Genomic DNA, 20,366 nt, shown 5'->3' on the forward strand with positions numbered 1-20,366 from the left:
ACGCAAAGAACGAGTGGAAATGGGAGTGGTTGGACAGAAACGTCAACGAGCAAAGAGTAGGCGATGTCATCCGCAAAATTGAAAAAGCCGGAAACGCATTTTGTGTGGCGTGTTCGAAACCAGTGGTGTATGGCACCCGCGGCTTTGTGGCATGACTGCTAAGACACAACCATTTTTTTAATTGTCTGTCAGAGACAAAGTTTTAAAGTTTCAAATACATCCAAAGCAAAGGGATTTTTACAGTTGCCATTACAGACTTTGTGACTTGCCAATGCCTTCTTGTCAGTGCCATGGATTGATACAGCTTGCCGCAGATCCCTGTCCCTCTCTCTCCAAGTAATGTCATGTGGCTGCTTTGTACAAGTATATGATTGTCCATATTTTCAATGATCAGAAGACAGAACACTCTAGTCTAATGACTGTTCATTTGGTAAAAATATTAGTGGTACTAAACTCTATAGTGTACAAGCAGTAATTTTTCTAAAGTAAATTTAGTAAAACAGTAAGTATTATACATTATTTTAGACACTGTAAATATAAGGGGTTTTTTAGGGTAATATTGCCGTTTATGCATGTTTTTGGTCATTAATTTGTTCATAATGCTTCAGCTTCAGGGGGCGCTGCCCCCTGAACCCCCGCCAGGGCGTTGCCCCTGGACCCCAGACCCCCGCCACTTTTCCTCTTTTTTAACATTTTTTGTTTGCATCCCTGCTTTAGTCAGTTAGTGAGTGTAGAGCTGCCATGTGAACACCACTTTAGTCAGTTAGTGAGTGTAGAGCTGCCATGTGAACACCACTTTAGTCAGTTAGTGAGTGTAGAGCTGCCATGTGAACACCACTTTAGTCAGTTAGTGAGTGTAGAGCTGTACTGTGCCTGCTCCTTACAAGTCCTGCGTTGACCTCATTTTGTTGGGTGCATTCCAAGAACTGAAAGGGATAGGTTGGGGTGTGTATAGAATCCCTGGACAAGTTGAGATGCCTTTTTGTTTTGAGTGTTCAAGTGTGTGATGTATGAAATATTTTCCTGCCTAATGTGCAGAACTACTAATAGTAAAAACTTGAGTTTTGTCTGTAAGTTATACATGGCCTACCGGGCCCGGTTCAGGGGTGCATTCACACAGTGACACACTTGTGTAAATAATTTCACCTGAAAAATCTACATCCTGTTTGTCGGCTGAACAAACTGTAATTTTAAGACTTGATGTGTGTCCTGTTTACAGGATTCTAGTCCTACCGCTTTACCTGTATTGTATATCTTATCTGCATTGTATATCGGCATTGTGTGCATCAGTGTTTATGAACCTGTAACTTTCACCAGGAACTGGAGAGACACAGGCACATGAACTCACAGCGCCTTTCCACATTCTGGTGAGTTGCAGGTTGATAGACATTCAAAACAAAACTGCACAAAATCAAAATCTGGTGGCTGGACTTAAGGATCTTAGAAACAGGAAAATGACTTTTTTTTTTTTAACCAATTGATTCAGTGCACCAGCAACTTCTAAAGTTTACAAGCATACAATCAGTGGTCAATACTATTGTTTAAGGCTAAAAAATACCACGTTTGGAATCCAGATTTGGCACTTGTAAAGTGATGTGCACCTATGTCAAGCATAAAATTGGATTTTTTTAAAGGCAGCCTGGAACCCTGAATGTTTTAGCGATACAGTTTGAAAACAACCATTCATTGAAATAGCTTGATTGATATCTTGATTTATTAAATAGGACAGTGTCTCTCCTGCCCCCGTTTCACATCTGCATGGTCGTTTTGGAACTGGTAATGTTCAGCTGAGTGTATTCCAGGTTACCTTCCCGAGGAAGACTAGCGAACCTTGTTCTTTGCATGTCAGCACATTATCACAGATATTGATTCTCCTAATCAAGGATATTACTTTCTGTTGAGACTGCTGTACATTTGGCACAAGGTTGCGCTTCTTGTTCTCATCTGCTGAAAGGCAAAGAAGCATGTAATCACATATATAATATGGGGAGTGAATTTGGCTTTAGCACAAGAACATATTGCGATCAGGGATGTGGTTGTCTCAAGGGATTTCTGGTAAATATGATGGAAGTAGCAAAGATTTGACACTCTTTTACACCCATTTTTATGTGCAAATGAGACTGTGCCAAAAGGTCAGGTGTCATGTCTACTGTCCCGAATGACACACGATTGCTGACATTTCACCATTGCCAACAGAATAAACAAATAAGAAATAGGTAGAAAATGAATGTGAAAACTGACTTTAATTGTTGATCAGTATTTTCTATACCACTAACAAATAATCTACTTGCACATAGCTGTTTGGCAAATGTATGTTGCATGGGACACACTGACATGAAAGTGGAAGATGTTTTTCCCTCTAGAGAAACTACATATCAAGTTACACTTTTTGTGCTCTTCCATTCCAGTTGGCAATCAATTGTTAACGCATGTTATTAGAAAAAATAGAACGAAAACAGATTAGATAGAATGAAAAATGTACTGGTGATGTCATTTGGGACATACTGACATGAAAACGTCACCTTTTGGCACAGTCTCAATTGTATAAGATAGGAAAATATGTCATATAACAATAACAATATCATCAGATAAGAAGACCAATTACTTTGGTGTTACTGTCTACAGAAAATGATCGATAGTTTTTGTCCGTTATTGTTACGGTCTTCATGATCCATTAAAGACTTCTTTTTATTGGACGTGAATCGATATTTGGATTCAAACCCCACATGTATTGTGGATAGTTGAGAAGGAGCATTTACTGAGGTTGAGGTTTGGATTATAGGTAGGCTAGCGTTGAGTACAGCCAAATTAGGTCGGTGAGCTTGAAGGAAAATGTACCAGGAGGTCGTTTGAAACGATGGTTCAACAATATTGCTACTTTTTTTTTTATCAGGAAATACTCTGCTTAAGTTCTTTGGCCTTCAAAGCCCACCACCATGGTGTCGTCAAAGACTATGTACATGTATAATATTATACGCAAATCGCTGTTTGTATTCAACACCCAGATTAAAATGTTCTTTCTGCGGAGGTGCAAAAAATGTTCACTTGTGTCTGCTTTTCCCGATTGTACTACATGACACATGTAACTGAAAGTTGTGTACTACATGACACATGTAACTGAAAGTTGTGTACTACATGACACATGTAACTGAAAGTTGTGTACGACATGACACATGTAACTGAAAGTTGTGTACTACATGACACATGTAACTGAAAGTTGTGTACTACATGACACATGTAACTGAAAGTTGTGTACTACATGACACATGTAACTGAAAGTTGGCAGTGGTGTACTGTGGCCCCCCCCCCCCCTCACAACGAAAGACTCCTACCCTTTTCAGACCCTGTTTTTCTCAGATTTTTGTTCATAACTTGTGTAAATTGGCCCCGATTTTAAGACTCACTCCTTTTTAAGACATGATTTTCTCTGAAACGAATTACATACCTTCTAAATAAAAAATTGCAGCCTCCTGTTCTTTATGCCTCTTGATGAAAAGTATAGCAAATATATTCTTGATAAAAGACGCCCCCCCCCCCCCCCCTTTTTTTTTTTAAGCCTTTCAGTTTCAATAATCTGAGAAAATCATGTCTGAGAAGGGAGGTCATTTTTTGATCCGTAGTAAACAAAAAAGCTGAACGAGCATTAGGTCTCAGCAAGGATGAGGTGTCAAATTTCGGGGGTTGGTGGTCCAGAAAGGAGGTCTCGGCGTGAACCGCGGCTGCCAACATTCCTTTGAACAGCCTGTGAATAATATGTAAAACAGCATGTGAATGACTAGAATTCTGTGAAACTGGTTAAGAACTATTTGAATAGTGCAGTCACCAGCCATGGATGACAAGAGTTGTATGTGAAAGTGGTTACAACTGTTTGAATAGTGCCCAGAACCAGCCATGGATGACGAGTTGTATGTGAAAGTGGGTATAGCTGTTATTGTTGGCATTGTATCGACAATGAATGTTATTTTGCTTTAGGCATTACATTGCGTGTCACTGACACGGGGTCACACTGGAGGATAGGATGTGGTGCAAGAGAGAAATTCAAGTTTTACGCCCTCACGGCAAAGCCATTAGGAGCATGTTCCTGGGTTTTAACCCGACTTTTAGATGAAATACACAAGTGTATGCGGGTTTAGGTGGTATCAGCCATCTGCACTTATGGCAGAATGACCGAGGTCTTTAACGTGCCACTGTGGTGACACGGGGGTGGGAGATGGATACCGTCTCTGGGTCTGCACATAAGGTTGACCTGTGTCCGTCCCGGCCCGGATTCGAACCAGCGACCTTTCGATCACAAGTCCAGTGCTCTACCACCTGAGCTACCCGAGCTCAAGTTGGGTTTTGAGCCTTTTAAAAACTTGAAACACGCTTTCTAACTATTCTATAGTGTGGACTGTGGTGTGGACTGTGGTGAATGCGTGGTTCTATTCAAAGACCAATCTTTCTGTCTTTCTTTGGTTCTGTCACTGTGTGTCAGTGTATCACTGTGTTGCAGCTCTTTAAGACAGTGGCACTGTGTCACAACCAGTACAGTGGAGCCCCCCCTGAAATACCTCAAACAATCTGGGGAAATTAGGTTTTAAAGAAAGGGATCCCCCCGCGGGTTAGGGGGAAGAATTTACCCGATGCTCCCCAGCATGCCGTAAGAGGCGACTAACGGATTCTGTTTCTCTTTTTACCCTTGTTAAGTGTTTCTTGTATAGAATAGTCAATTTTTGTAAAGATTTTAGTCAAGCAGTATGTAAGAAATGTTAAGTCCTTTGTACTGGAAACTTGCATTCTCCCAGTAAGGAAATATATTGTACTACGTTGCAAGCCCCTGGAGCAAATTTTTAATTAGTGCTTTTGTGAACAAGAAACAATTGGCAAGTGGCTCTATCCCATCTCCCCCCTTTTTCCGTCGCGATATAACCTTCGTGGTTGAAAACGACGTTAAACACCAAATAAAGAAAGAAAGAGAGAGATCGAGTTTTAAAATGGAGATCCATTTTCAGATGTTATGAAAAGAAACTGTGGATAACTTGTGTCTGAAAGGGGGAGGTCTGAAAACAGGGAGGGTGTGTCTGAAAACGGGGGTGCCACTGTACAAAGGGAGATCACCAAGAACGTCATGTCTGAAACATACCACTCTGCTAATAGTTCTATACACTTATGCCATGGAAGTTGTTCTCATTGTGTTGTGCCTACAATGTAACATTGCATTATCCCCGAGTACGCAGTATGAGGGTCCTGCAGACTCTAATTGTGTGTCTGTGTGTGTGTGTGCATGTGTATCTGTCTGTCTGTCTGTCTGTCTGTCTGTCTGTCTGTCTGTCTGTCTGTCTCGACTTAACAGCTTATTGCTGGGAAACTACTGGGCGCAGTTCGTTCAAAAGTTGATACACTAACTTGATAATAGGTCCGATTGATCATATTAAAACTTCATAATGTTACCTGGGACCTAAATGCGAAATATTCCACCAAAACGACTCTTAACGGGGGGAGTTTTTGCGGTGGGAGGCTGGTCGCTTTGCGAACAGCCTGAACTAAAGGGGAGACTTGGGCGGCCTGAGCCGAACACGTCACGCAGTGACGAGAAAAGCATGATTTGCAAGCCAGACAACGGGTGGGGATATGGTCTCGGCAAAAAAATTACAATGCAGGGTTTGGTCTCGGTGAAAGAGAGACAGAGAGCACGAGAGAGTCTATGGCCAAAGTGATCCGGGTTCGATTCCCAGCATGGGCGGTCTATTTTTTTTTTTTTTTAATTCTTGTTTACTATTGTTTATTATGAACGTTTTAATGTTTTATTTTACTCTAATAGTTTTTTTAATTGTGTAAAATAAATTTAAAAATTTTTTTTTTTTTTTAATCCAAGTGATCCGGGTTCGATTCCCGGCATGGGCGGTCAATTTTATTTTTTTAATTTTTGTTTAATTCTTGTTTACTATTGTTTATTATGAACGTTTTAATGTTTTATTTTACTCTAATAATTTTTTTAATTGTGTAAAATAAATAAATAATTTTATTTTTTTTTCTATTTTTTAAATCCACGTGCACAAGACAAAAACTTTCATACTGGGGGAGCGAGCCAGTCTGAAGAGTACTCGGGTCCAGCGCTAGCGTTTTTTATTGGCAGTGAAATTTCCTTCTGTTTGTGAAATAGCTTTATCTTCAGTGTGTAATCACTGTTCTCTTGTTTGCTATCTTGGTGGTCCGGTTGAACAGGTAACCAGCCTGTTTTGTAAAACAGCTACAGTGGAACCCCCCTGTTTAGACCTCCACAAAACTGAGAAAATCATTGTCTTTAAAAGGAGGGAGTCTTTACATGGGGGTAATTTTACAGAGGTAATATGAACAGAAAGTCTGAGAAAACAGGGTCTTAAAAAGAAGGGAGTCTTAACATGGTGGTAATTTTACAGAGGTTATGAACAGAAAGTTAAACAAACTAAAAAAATGTTGGCTTGGCGAGAGATTTGAACCTAACTGGCCGGTTCCCGCGAGATTCTGTTTGTGTGCTGTACGTTCTATCAGTCTCACTGTTCAAAGTGCGTGGACTTGATAGCTCCCCCAATTCTCCCGTTCACTTTGTATTGATCAAGCAAATTCAAGTAGCATTGTCATCACTTTGTATTGATCAAGCAAATTCAAGTAGCATTGTCATCAAGCGTGACTGACATAATGCAGACACCAAAACGCATTGACCGATCATCATAGGGCACTGATGTTTTTATTTTCAAAAAGGATTTCTGTACCCGGTTTGGAGGTTTTGAAGGTTTCTTTTTGTGCAATGACGCCCTATGCTCTGTTTATTATACAAGGAGAAACAACCTTTTGAAAACTGGCATGGACAGAGACAGTGAAGAGTGAAGAGTACTTGTAACACGTTGCATTTGTGTACTGCATGTATTTTGATAAATTAATGTCTCACTCATGAATTTTGAAGAATCAGTTACTGGCATGGTCAATGTAGGGAATATTTTCTTCAAAACACAATGCAAACCATTCACAAATTGTGTGTCTTTAAAGTGGACACACGTCATGTAATAGCAGTAGAGCACAGAAATGGAAATGCCTGACAGAATATACCATGAATATCCTTAAGACTTCAGTCTTGCTACAGGAAGAATTGACGGTTTAAAACTAACACTCGTCAGAGGCGCTGTACAGTACTCTGTAATCATGGAGTTTTGTTCTTTGTAGAGCTCCAGACAGAAAGGTGTGACATTCCTACACCACTACACACCAGAATTGTAAGGTTTCTTGCACAACGCCATAATACAATACCCAACGTGGCAATATTAGTGTATTACGAGCAGGCGGCGTGTCTCGGTGGACAGTGTCACTGTACATTAGTGTATTACGAGCAGGCGGCGTGTCTCGGTGGACAGTGTCACTGTACATTAGTGTATTACAAGCAGGCGGCGTGTCTCGGTGGACAGTGTCACTGTACATTAGTGTATTACAAGCAGGCGGCGTGTCTCGATGGAGAGTGTCACTGTACATTAGTGTATTACAAGCAGGCGGCGTATCTCGGTGGACAGTGTCACTGGACATTAGTGTATTATGAGCAGGCGGCGTGTCTCGGTGGACAGTGTCACAGTACATTAGTGTATTACAAGCAGGCGGTGTGTCTTGGTGGACAGTGTCACTGTACATTAGTGTATTACGAGCAGGCGGCGTGTCTCGGTGGACAGTGTCACTGGACATTAGTGTATTATGAGCAGGCGGCGTGTCTCGGTGGACAGTGTCACAGTACATTTGTGTATTACGAGCATGCGGCGTGTCTCGGTGGACAGTGTCACAGTACATTAGTGTATTACAAGCAGGCGGTGTGTCTTGGTGGACAGTGTCACTGTACATTAGTGTATTACGAGCAGGCGGCGTGTCTCGGTGGACAGTGTCACTGGACATTAGTGTATTATGAGCAGGCGGCGTGTCTCGGTGGACAGTGTCACAGTACATTTGTGTATTACGAGCATGCGGCGTGTCTCGGTGGACAGTGTCACAGTACATTAGTGTATTACAAGCAGGCGGTGTGTCTCGGTGGACAGTGTCACTGTACATCAGTGTATTATGAGCAGGCAGCGTGTCTTGGTGGACAGTGTCACTGTACATTAGTGTATTACGAGCAGGCGGCGTGTCTTGGTGGACAGTGTCACTGAACATTAGTGTATTACGAGCAGGCGGCGTGTCTCGGTGGACAGTGTCACAGTACATTAGTGTATTACAAGCAGGCGGCGTGTCTCGGTGGACAGTGTCACAGTGTATTACGAGCAGGGGGCGTGTCTCGGTGGACAGTGTCACTGTACATTAGTGTATTATGAGCAGGCGGCGTGTCTCGATGGACAGTGACACCGTACAGTGGAACCCCTTTTTAAAATCTAAACAAATGTGAGAAAATCAGCCCTAAAAAAGACAGAATCTAAAAATAGAGGTAAATTTACTTAAGTCAAGAACAAAAAATCTGAAAAAACAAGGTCTTATAAAGGAGGAAGTGTCAAACTGGGGATGGGAGAGGGGGGAAGGGGTACAAGAGGGGGTACAACCCCTGTTTTCTCACTACCCTGTCTCTGTGTTAACAATTAGCATTAAAACGTGTTGCATGACCTTTAGCAGGAAACCCTTGTTTTCTCACTACCCTGTCTCTGTGTTAACAATTAGCATTAAAACGAGTTGCATGACCTTTAGCAGGAAACCCTTGTTTTCTCACTACCCTGTCTCTGTGTTAACAATTAGCATTAAAACGAGTTGCATGACCTTTAGCAGGAAACCCTTGTTTTCTCACTACCCTGTCTCTGTGTTAACAATTAGCATTAAAACGTGTTGCATGACCTTTAGCAGGAAACCCTTGTTTTCTCACTACCCTGTCTCTGTGTTAACAATTAGCATTAAAACATGTTGCATGACCTTTAGCAGGAAACCCTTGTTTTCTCACTACCCTGTCTCTGTGTTAACAATTAGCATTAAAACGTGTTGCATGACCTTTAGCAGGATTCTAACCCTTGTTTTCTCACTACCCTGTCTCTGTGTTAACAATTAGCATTAAATTGTGTTGCATGACCTTTAGCAGGATTCTAACCCTTGTTTTCTCACTACCCTGTCTCTGTGTTAACAATTAGCATTAAATTGTGTTGCATGACCTTTAGCAGGAAACCCTTGTTTTCTCACTACCCTGTCTCTGTGTTAACAATTATCATTAAAACATGTTGCATAACCTTTAGCAGGAAATCCTTGTTTTCTCACTACCCTGTCTCTGCATGGAACTGAACAAATCTAATTATGATCAGATTTTGTTGAGTGCTGGGTTTTACTTTTAGATGGCGGATGATTCTAAACTGAATGAGTCTTTCCATTGTGTTACAGAAAGAAGTCAAGCCACAATGAAAGTCTCCGCCTGCTTTGCCCTGCTGGTGCTGGTGCTGGTGTTGGTGCTGGCACAGAGTTCTGCTGCTGGGACTGTCGCACCTGATACCGACTCACCTGGTACTGGCTTTGTTGGCTTGTTTGTACTTTTATCTGCTAGCAGTATGGTGCTGTGCAAGAGTATGGGCGCTGACGATTTTCAAGGTGCATTCACCTTTTTCTGTAGTTATGCTGAATTTGTTATTTATTGCTTTCAAACTTCTTGTTTTTTTATTTGACTGAACTTGGTGCGTTTAGCTGTTAGGAGGCCCTGTTTGCTAGGTTTGACTGAACTTGGTGCGTTTAGCTGTTAGGAGGCCCTGTTTGCTAGGTTTGACCCATATGCAAATAATAGGGATGAAGTGGGGGAGGGGTTGGGGGTTAGTGTGTGTGATCTTGACTTTTCAGATTATAACCATATTGTTGAGCTCATGCTTTTGGCAGGATTTTACATTTAGTCAAGTTTTGACTTAATGTTTGAACATAGAGGGGGTGGTGTGTGTGTGTGTGTGTGTGTAGAGCAATTGAGAGAAAACTACTGGACCAATTTTCATGAAACTTCACAATTGAGAGTCTCTGGATATCCCCAGACATATTTTTCATTTTTTTGATAAATGTCTTTGATGACGTCATATCCGGCTTTTTGTGAAAGGGGAGGAAGCACTATCACGCTCTCATTTTTCAACCAAATGGGTTGACATTTTGGTCAAGCAATCTTTGACGAAGTCCGGACTATGGGATTACATTGCAGCTCGGAAGCTTAAAATTTAATTGAATTACATATTCTTACTTCGAATCACATATAAGCATTGACGCAGTCACAGATGCTAAGGTCTGAAAAAAGCTACCCGTCTAAAGTTTAAAGGAAAGCAACCCCACCACAAAAAAGTGCTAAACGGATGCGTTGGTAAGGACGCCAGACCATGGGAGTTATCTCCCATTGGTATGTGTGACGTCACTACCGCTCCCGAACACGTGGTCAGTCAATCGATTTTTTCAGCTTCAGAGAAGGTCGTGAAGAATTTTCGCTCTTGTGCCCGCTTTGCCTTGCTTGTTGCTCGGTGCCCACCGGCCACTACCCGTCTATTTCACCTTCTGCTGTATTAGTTGGTGAGCTCTTTCCAATTTGTCACGTTTTTGACAGGAATTTTGTCTTTGCTACTGGTTTATTGTTCATTCTTTGGACTTGTAAAATTTCAGTAGCATTTTTGTTTGGCCGCCATTTTGGTGTCAGCATGGCTGATAACGATAAAAAACGCGGCTCTAAGGGAGATGTCAAGGGCAAAGGCAGTTCTGAGCCTAAATCTTCGGCGTCTTCTGCTAAATCACCTGTTCTTGTTGTCGTTTCTGACGAAGCTAACAATACTGTAATTTCTGTGCTTATTTCTGCCCCGGCTGAACTTAACAAGTTTTCGGGGCAGTCAAGTTCTGCTTTGCCTTCTGTGTTGCCTTCTGTTTCGCCACCGGAGTCTGGGGCTCTGGTGTCGAATATTCTTAGTTCTTTGCTTCCAGAAATCCGCAACCTCGTGCGGGATGAAATGCAGAGGGCCATGCACACCGTCGACTAGCTCTGTCCTTCCCCTGGCCGTGGTGGACACGAGCTCCTTGGCTGTTTTGAGGGTTCCGGCGGCGACGTTTACCAGGGGTGCTTCCCCCGGTCCTCCGCCTTCTTCAACCGCAGCCGGCACTTCCAGTTCTCCGAACTGGTCTGTCAGTACTCGTGATACTACAAGACATTCCCTTTTGGGAGACAGTTCTCTTCCTGGCCGGCGTACTCTGTCTCCCACTTTCGTGCGGAGTGCAGGTACGCACGTCTCTTCGGAGACACGGCCAACGCAGGGTCACTACCTGCCAGGTTTGGCTGCCCCGTCTCTCGCCGGTGTTTGCCTGTACGGGTTCACGGGAGTTTCGGGGCAGAGCCAGCAGCTGTTTACGGCAGCTACGCTTCCGGTTTTTACCAGAAGCATAGGTCCACTGGCTCGAGCACCTGCCGCGGTCTCTTCCGGTTCGGACCTAGGACTGGCCTACGGGCTTCCGGCCTCAGTCCGGTGGGTTTCCGGTTCCCGGTTATCCCTTACAGCATTCTGCCACAAGCAACTGCAACTTCGGGCCGTGTCCTTCGGTTGACGCGTCTGACTCAGTCTTTCGCCGGCGATCAGACACGTTCTGGGTTTCCGTCTAAACTCAAGGTTGACGCGTCTGACTCAGTCTTTCGCCGGCGATCAGACACGTTCTGGGTTTCCGTCTAAACTCAAGGTTGACGCGTCTGACTCACAGTCTTTCGCCGGCGATCAGACACGTTCTGGGTTTCCGTCCAAACTCAAGGTTGACACGTCTGACTCACAGTCTTTCGCCGGCGATCAGACACGTTCTGGGTTTCCGTCCAAACTCAAGGTTGACGCGTCTGACTCACAGTCTTTCGCCGGCGATCAGACACGTTCTGGGTTCCGTCAAAACTCAAGGTTGCACTTGAGTCTGCGGCGGAAGTAACTTCCAGATACTTCTCGGAGGGTGCTTCATCGTCGGTGACTTCCGCTTCGGTTGCTCCGTCGGCGATGGCTGACTTCCGGTCTGAGAGGGAGGGAGACTCCTACTTCCGGTTTGAGGAATCACCCTCAGTGGCTTACCACCTTTCTCAGGTTTTGGCCAGACCCTCTCCTTCCGGTAGCGGTCTACCCAATGTTCCGGTGCCTCTGCTGGTTGCTCATGGTTCAGCTCCTGAACAGGGCGGGGATGTAGCTCAGTCGGTAGCGCGCTGGATTTGTATCCAGTTGGCCGCTGTCAGCGTCAGTTCGTCCCCACGTTCGGCGAGAGATTTATTTCTCAGTCAACTTTGTGTGCAGACTCTCCTCGGTGTCCGAACACCCCCGTATGTACACGCAAGCACAAGACCAAGTGCGCACGAAAAAGATCCTGTAATCCATGTCAGAGTTCGGTGGGTTATAGAAACACAAAAATACCCAGCATGCTTCCTCCGAAAGCGGCGTATGGCTGCCTAAATGGCGGGGTAAAAACGGTCATACACGTAAAAGCCGTGGGAGTTTCAGCCCATGAACGAACAAACAAACTGGGGTTTCCACGTAGAAAGTGTCAGCGATTTCCTTTCCGCAGGGATTGGCGAAGCTGTATTGTCTTGGTGAAAATAATGCAGTGCGTTCAGTTCCATTCTGTGAGTTGAATAGATTGACTAAATGTAGTCATTTCGCTTTATCTCATGACCTGCCTCTTTGTCTCTGTTACCTGAGGAGGTGAATACGCTGCATAATCCATGGTTTCCCGAGCATATTATCCATGGATACTGAGCCTCGATCTGACCTGTTTTGCGCGTGTTCGCAGAGTTCAACTGGAATAATTAAGAGGTCATCTGCATATTCAGAGTTTACAGATTGACTACTTTTTTCATCATACGACTGAAATATTTTGCGGTGTCAAAGTCGATATCACGTATGGGTACATACGTCAATATTGAGAGAAAAAAGAATATTACAAACGATACGCTTATTCTGCATGAGTTTAAAGAACGGAGTCCAGATACTTCGCTGGCCGAAGCGGCTGGTCAAAGGCATGTTCGAGTATCGCGATTGGGTCAAGGGACGATACTCCCTAAATTTTACACAGACAGCCAACTACACAGAACCGAGAGAAAGAGAGAGAGGCGCGCAATAAAAACACAACCCAGTCACCTGGTAGTTAAAACTCAATCTGAAACTGACATCGACTGTCGAAGGCCTGAGCGATTCAATGCTGGTGCATAACTCTGGAAAAGTTGTCGTAGCTGGGAACCCGCTTAGATCCATTCCAACGCCAAAAACATAATCAGAAGAGTCATGAGAAGTCAAATCAAACGTTAGGTTTTCTCTTTTGGTTATTTGCTTTGGCTTTAAATGTATTGCTTCCATTGATAGCTGAATCTGCTTGCAACAGTGCTGTTCAAGGCTGTTGGAACTGTCGTCTTCCCGCAGTGGGGCACTGCGGTTATGAAATTAAAGGCCCCTCCTGTTTTTGGAACCGCAGGAGCTTTCTAGTTTGCTGTTAGGTAGATTTTTGGTTCCTCTTTCCTGTCATGCTCTCTTTTTCTTCATGAATTCTTTTCTTTTTTCTGCCTTCTTGCTCATTCACCTGTATTTTTTCCAAAAATCTCTTCTCTTGCCGCTTGTCTCGCGATTCATGTATAGTTTAATCTGTTAGTGTTCTGATGTAAGTCCAGCAGTAGATAGGTTAAGCCTATTTTAACATACTGGAAACTGGTAATCTTCCAGTAGGTATTAATTTAGTTTTACTAAAGCCTGCTGGGACACAAGTAATGGGTTAGTGCATTTGTAAACAGGAATCGCTTGACAAGTGGCCCCCTTCATCCCCCCCTTCCTCGTCCTGATATGGCTCTGCGTAGTCGGCTGGATGTTAAGCAACAAGTAAACAAACAAACAAACTGTCGTCTGCTAGACGGGCTTGTGTGAATCAGTCAACGCCGGGTTCAGCGAGTGGCGTCAAAATGAAAATAAGAAGACGAAAAGAAGTTGGAGATACAATGAAGATATGGGAACAGAAGGGAATGTGATCGTAATGTTCAATCAATCAATGAGGCTTATATCGCGCATATTCCGTGGGTACAGTTCTAGGCGCTCTGCAGTGATGCCGTGTGAGATGACATTTTATACGGCCAGTAGATTGCAGCCATCAATGTTCCTGCATCTGCAAGCAAAACTATACCTACCGCCTTAGATGTATTCAAGATTAAGTGTTCAAACTCACGACCGGGACAAAGTAGAAAGCGATGTACCGCGCCGGCTCTCAGTACTGACACACAACTTTCAGGCTTTATCGCTTAACGTCTACAACAGGCGAAGTATTGAGGCTTGAGCTCACATGACGACTGAATATGTAAGTGATCCTCGTGTGAAAACCGAAACAGAACAGCGCGATGATAGCCACAATTTCAATCACCGACTGACTAACAGTAACACTACATGCAAACTGACTTGGGTCACCGATCAAACCAGCACGGCCCGAATTGAATTCGTTGCGCTGGCGTTATCATGCGCAATTCTGGTAAACATATAATTTACCTGGTATGCCGAATCGAGTATAACAAAAGCCGATGTCAAATATACACAAGGATATTTTGGAATGACTTTTGAAATGTAAAAGCAAACAGCATACCTTTTTATAAGCAATATGAATGACTGAATGTCCATATACAAGTCGAATGACGCCGTCCATTATGCAGACAAAAGGGAACTGGCTTTGCGTCTGAATTCATTGACATGAATTATGTCCGCGGAGGCTTTTGGCATGCAGAAAACAGACACCGACAGGTTTTAGTGAAAAAAGTTCGTGTTTTTAATGAAAACGTCTGAGTAATGGGATAAAAAGCTTACACACCTCGTCCTGAATATCGTGCATATTTTCCCAAGGGCCAAAGGCTCGATAATACCTGAAAATCGACCCTCGGGAAAACATGCACAATATTCAGAACTCGGTGTGTGTAACCTATATTTATGCGACTTGTTTTTCTTTTAGGCAGGTTTTATTTGAAAATGCATACAGTACTCCTCGGATAAGGTGACCCCCCTTGGGACCAAAAAAAATCGTGATCTTATCCGAGGGACACGTTAACCGATCCTCGGATAAGATCAATTTCAGTAGAAAATATTGATCTTATCCGAGGAGATCAGAGTTTAGTTTGAGACCCCATAAAAGACTTCCCGCCAATTGAAAGTCAATGACGTGATAATGGGCAGATCCAGAGAGAGACACACACTGACATACATACTGACACTGACACAGAGACCATCAGCTGCATTAGGAGAGAGAGAGAGAGAGAGAGAGAGAGAGAGAGAGAGAGAGAGAGAGAGAGAGAGAGAGAGAGAGAGAGAGAGAGAGAGAGAGAGAGAGAGAGAGAGAGAAAGAGAGAGAGAGAGAGAGAGAGAGAGAGAGAGAGAGAGAGAGAGAGGAGGTGAGGTAAGACAGACAGACATAGAAAGAGAGGAGAGACACAGACAAACTGATCATGACAGACAGAGATAAAGAGAGGAGACGAAGAGAGAGACATAGAGTTAAAAAGAGGGAGATCGACAGAGAGAGAGAGAGAGAGAGAGAGAGAGAGAGAGTAGGGGGGGGGGGGAATTGAAAGGAAGAGAGAGAGAGAGATTGGAGGCTGAGAGAGAGAAAGAGACAAGATAGAAGAGAGAGAGAGAGATGGCCAGAGGGGCAAAGAAAGAGAGAGAGAGGAGACTGAGGGGTCGGAGACTGAGAGTGAGAGAGAGACAGACAGAAACAGAGACCATAAGAGAAGAGAGAGAGGGGGAACAAAAGAGAGAGAGAGAGAGAGAGAGAGAGAGAGAGAGAGAGAGAGAGCGAGCTTCCAAATATCTCAAATCTTCAACAATGTCTTTTATTTTGGCCTAAAATTGGCACTACTCAAATATCGCTTATGACATGCATTACAACATGAGGTCAATTCTAGCCTCATGCCTCTGCAGAAGGGGAGCGGGCACACTGCAGTTACATCTGTCATCATCCACGGGTCTCACTCTGTCAAAGTGGTTTCCGTTGGCAATTTGATTGGTTCAGCGACTTTTTTGGCGGGAACTATTTTCCAAGTTTTATTTGCGAAAGATTTCCTCATCCTTCTCTTTGGGGTAAAATAATCGGGCCAAATAATCTGATGACGTTTACATTTGTGCGTCACTTCTCTTTTGATGTCATATGGAGAAAAAAAACTCTGTCAAGGCCGCAAAATTGGGAGATTTTTTTCAGTTTGTTTCGCTTGATCTTAAGCGGTGGTCTTCTGCATTTAGAGACCAGAACGGGGGTCACCTAAAAAGAGGTGTTCCCGTATCCGAGGTCACGCTAAGCGAGGTTTTCTTAGTCATACAAAGAAGGCTTTTGGTCGGGACCAACACCCTGATTGATGTTATCAGAGGTGTGACCTTAAACGGTAGTGACGTTAACCGGAAATAATCGGGCCAAATAATCTGATGACGTTTACATTTGTGCATCACTTCTCTTTTGATGTCATATGGAGAAAAAAACCTGTCAAGGCCGCAAAATTGGGAGATTTTTGTCTGTTTCAGTTTCGCTTGATCTTAAGCGGTGGTCTTCTGCATTTAGAGACCAGAACGGGGGTCACCTAAAAAGAGGTGTTCCCGTATCCGAGGTCACGCTAAGCGAGGTTTTCTTAGTCATACAAAGAAGGCTTTAGGTCGGGACCAACACCCTGATTGATGTTATCAGAGGTGTGACCTTAAACGGTAGTGACGTTAACCGGGGAGTACTGTAGCCAATATTATCTGACAAGTCTCTTACCTCGCTTGTTTTGAAAATTAGACAGTGCTCGGGTAACAAATACGAACCACAGTAGTTGTGTAAAGGTTTCTGGAGTGGATCTTGAAGTTTTTGGGTGTTTGTTTGTTGTAAGTAAAAGCAAAATACAAAATATACAAAAACATCAGCAGTGAGGAGAGCCTTGCTCTTAACTCTTCGGACACTTTTACAGGGGTGGGACTTTATTTCCGCGGACACAACTTATGAATTCCGCTGGAGTAATCTATTTTTCCGCGTCCCATTTCATCACAGTATCTATAACTTGTTGACTGAATGATAGGAGAGACGTGAAGATGGAACAGAACACTGGAGGCTTGAGAGTTAAATTGTGCCGACTGGAAACTCCTGATAACTAATAGTCATTTTGAGCTTCAATGCATTGAATCATACTACACTATTGCCAGTATTGGATTATGGATACATGGTTCAGTACGTAAGTATGCGTCATTACAATGTTACCATTGTTGTGTGATTTTTTATTTGAATGGGGTGGGGGGGGGGGGGGGGTGGGGGGGAGAATGTCTTTTTTTTTTGCCTAATCCAAACAAGTTGAATTTTAGTCTCGGAATGCACCAGATTGTACAGATTTTAATGTACCATTTAAAAAATGTTCGGGGGAGCATGCCCCCAAACCCCCCCCCCTAGAAAAAAGGGATTTCCTCTTTTTTCGTCACAAGAGAGTCCCACCCCTGCTTTTAGCATGTTATGACCTCAGGACAAGTCCCCAAGTTGTGTTAACCCCAGCCAAATTGTAAGGTCACTGTGAGGTCATGTTTGAGTCAAGAAATAGAAAGTGGATGCTTTTGAAGCTAAAACTTTGACCTTTGACACTCTTCTAGGGTTTGTTAACCCTCCAGAAATGACACAAGTTTAGTTGACCCTTGCCATATTTCAAGGACAAAGCAGGGTTACTTTAAAGTTAAAATAAAAAAGATTTTTTTTTTTACTTTCTCAGATAACGGCACCTCCAAAGCACCTATCGTCACATCTGATGTCACCACCACCAACGCATCTATCGTCACATCTGATGTCACCACCACCAACACATCTACCGTCACATCTGATGTCACCACCACCAACGCATCTAACGTCACATCTGATGTCACCACCACCAAAGCACCTACCGTCACATCTGATGTCACCACCACCAACGCATCTAATGTCACATCTGATGTCACCACCACCAAAGCACCTACCGTCACATCTGATGTCACCACCACCAAAGCACCTACCGTCACATCTGATGTCACCACCACCAAAGCACCTACCGTCACATCTGATGTCACCACCACCAAAGCACCTACCGTCACATCTGATGTCACCACCACCAAAGCACCTACCGTCACATCTGATGTCACCACCACCAAAGCACCTACCGTCACATCTGATGTCACCACCCCCAAAGCACCTGTGGCAACCACTAGCCACACTAGCACACCTGCTGTCAGCGCCAACACCAGTGTTGTGATCAGCGAAACCAACCTGCTGCTGGGTACAGATGATCAACTCTTCATTGAGCTCCAAGTCCATGGGCAAGGTAAGTGACGTGTTTGGGGATCATGATAGCTCACCTTTAAGACTTTGCATCCAAGGACCAGGTAAGTGACGTGTTTGGGGATCATGATAGCTCACCTTTAAGACTTTGCATCCAAGGGCTAGGTAAGTGACGTGTTTGGGGATCATGATAGCTCACCTTTAAGACTTTGCATCCAAGGGCCAGGTAAGTGACGTGTTTGGGGATCATGATAGCTCACCTTTAAGACTTTGCATCCAAGGGCCAGGTAAGTGACGTGTTTGGGGATCATGATAGCTCACCTTTAAGACTTTGCATCCAAGGGCCAGGTAAGTGACGTGTTTGGGGATCATGATAGCTCACCTTTAAGACTTTGCATCCAAGGGCCAGGTAAGTGACGTGTTTGGGGATCATGATAGCTCACCTTTAAGACTTTGCATCCAAGGGCCAGGTAAGTGACGTGTTTGGGGATCATGATAGCTCACCTTTAAGACTTTGCATCCAAGGGCCAGGTATGTGACGTGTTTGGGGATCATGATAGCTCACCTTTAAGACTTTGCATCCAAGGGCCAGGTATGTGACGTGTTTGGGGATCATGATAGCTCACCTTTAAGACTTTGCATTCAAAGACCTCCTGTTTTTTTAAGACATTGTTTTTCCTGTATTTGCTCTTGCTCAAGTCTAAAGCTTTGGATACAGTAAGGTGCTCCACCTCTTTCCAGACAGAATTTTCTGAAATTGTTGAAAGGTCTCAAAAGTGAGGGTTCACTGCATAGAACAGTGACAACCGTAGCTCTAATTGATCCCCATGTTGACGGGTGCAGTGGCGTAGTGGATAAGACATCAACCTCCTAATCGGAAGGTCTTGGGTTCAAATCCCGGCCGACTGGTGGGTTACGGATGGAGATTTTTTCCATCTCCAAGGTCAACTTATGTGCAGACCTGCTTGTGCCTTATCCCCCTCCGTGTGTACACGCAAGCACAAGTCCAAGTGCGAACAGAAAAGATTCTGTTATCCATGTCAGATATAAAAACACAAAACACACTGTTGGTTATAAAAACACAAAAATACCCAGCATGCTTCCTCTAAAATTGGCGTATGCTGCCTGAATGGCGGGGTAAAAACGGTCATACACGTAAAAATTCACTCGTGCAAAAACGTGAGTGAATGTGGGAGTTTCAGCCCATGAACGAAGGAGAAGAATAAGGTCCCCATATCAACTTTGTCAAAAATTGTTGCGACAACTTTCACACCCCAACTCAAGCAATAATTCCTGTGTCATTACATTCAACTCTAGGTTGAGTGCGTTTAATGGCACAGAAAGTTCGAAAGAAAGGACACGGGAATTAATGCTTTAGAAGGAGTATAAAAGTTGTCGCAATAATTTGTTGGCACAGTTTAATAGATAATCATAAGCAAATAACAATGGCGACTGCACGTGAGAGCGAATAACAAAGAGACCAAAAAGCACTGTACTCACGTTAAAATGACGAACACGGAACGAATAACGGCGACGTTTCGGCCTGAAGACCCTTATGTCGAAACGTCGCCATTATTCGTTCCGTGTTCGTCATTTTAACATGAGTACAGTGGTTTTTGGTCTCTTTGTTGATAGATAAGTACAAATGTAGTGTGAAATAAAGGCCTGCTTATCACAGGACTTCCAGCAAGACATATCTGTGTGTCTGATTGGAAAAGTAACAAGTGGCATGTAACAGTGATGCCAGTGGATGGGGTTATTTTGAGGGAAGATCCAAAATCTTTTTCTGTGTGCAGGAAATACTGCTAATACTACAGATAGTGAGAGCAACATTCTGAATGGGCTGACTTTGGTCATCTTTAACGGGGCTGATGGCAGTGTTTTGCAAAAATACAACACTTCAACGCTTACACTGAACCCAACGACAGGGCTTGCAATACAGAGTGTTGACAAGGTCAGACTTGGATCTTGCTTTTACTTTCTTTCTTGTCTTTCAAGGCCAGAATTTAACATGGGATAAGACCATCAATCACACATGAGAATCTTCAGACTTTTGGCTGAAATCATACTTTTTGTGTGAACCCCAGGGATACAATTTCATTGCAATTGTACGGTTCATGCCCAGAATTTCTGCATTAACTGTGAGTCATAACAGGCATGGTACT

At 43.6% G+C, this 20,366-nt stretch overlaps 1 protein-coding gene across 2 annotated transcripts in view; it reads left to right on the plus strand.

The window, feature by feature from the left end:
* LOC138952262 (uncharacterized) overlaps nucleotides 1-20,366 on the plus strand; it is a 64,310-nt gene that overhangs the window by 24,539 nt on the left and 19,405 nt on the right. For both annotated transcript variants that reach the window (XR_011451336.1, XM_070323891.1), the window contains exons 2-4: nucleotides 9,343-9,462; nucleotides 17,663-18,244; nucleotides 19,998-20,155. Coding sequence is in view for 1 of the 2 variants with exons in the window: in XM_070323891.1 (XP_070179992.1) it covers nucleotides 9,360-9,462; nucleotides 17,663-18,244; nucleotides 19,998-20,155 (843 nt within the window). In the remaining variant the exon portion in view is untranslated. The remainder of the gene's footprint in view (nucleotides 1-9,342; nucleotides 9,463-17,662; nucleotides 18,245-19,997; nucleotides 20,156-20,366) is intronic.

Source organism: Littorina saxatilis, linkage group LG17, assembly GCF_037325665.1.
Source record: "Littorina saxatilis isolate snail1 linkage group LG17, US_GU_Lsax_2.0, whole genome shotgun sequence".
Taxonomy (NCBI): domain Eukaryota; kingdom Metazoa; phylum Mollusca; class Gastropoda; order Littorinimorpha; family Littorinidae; genus Littorina; species Littorina saxatilis.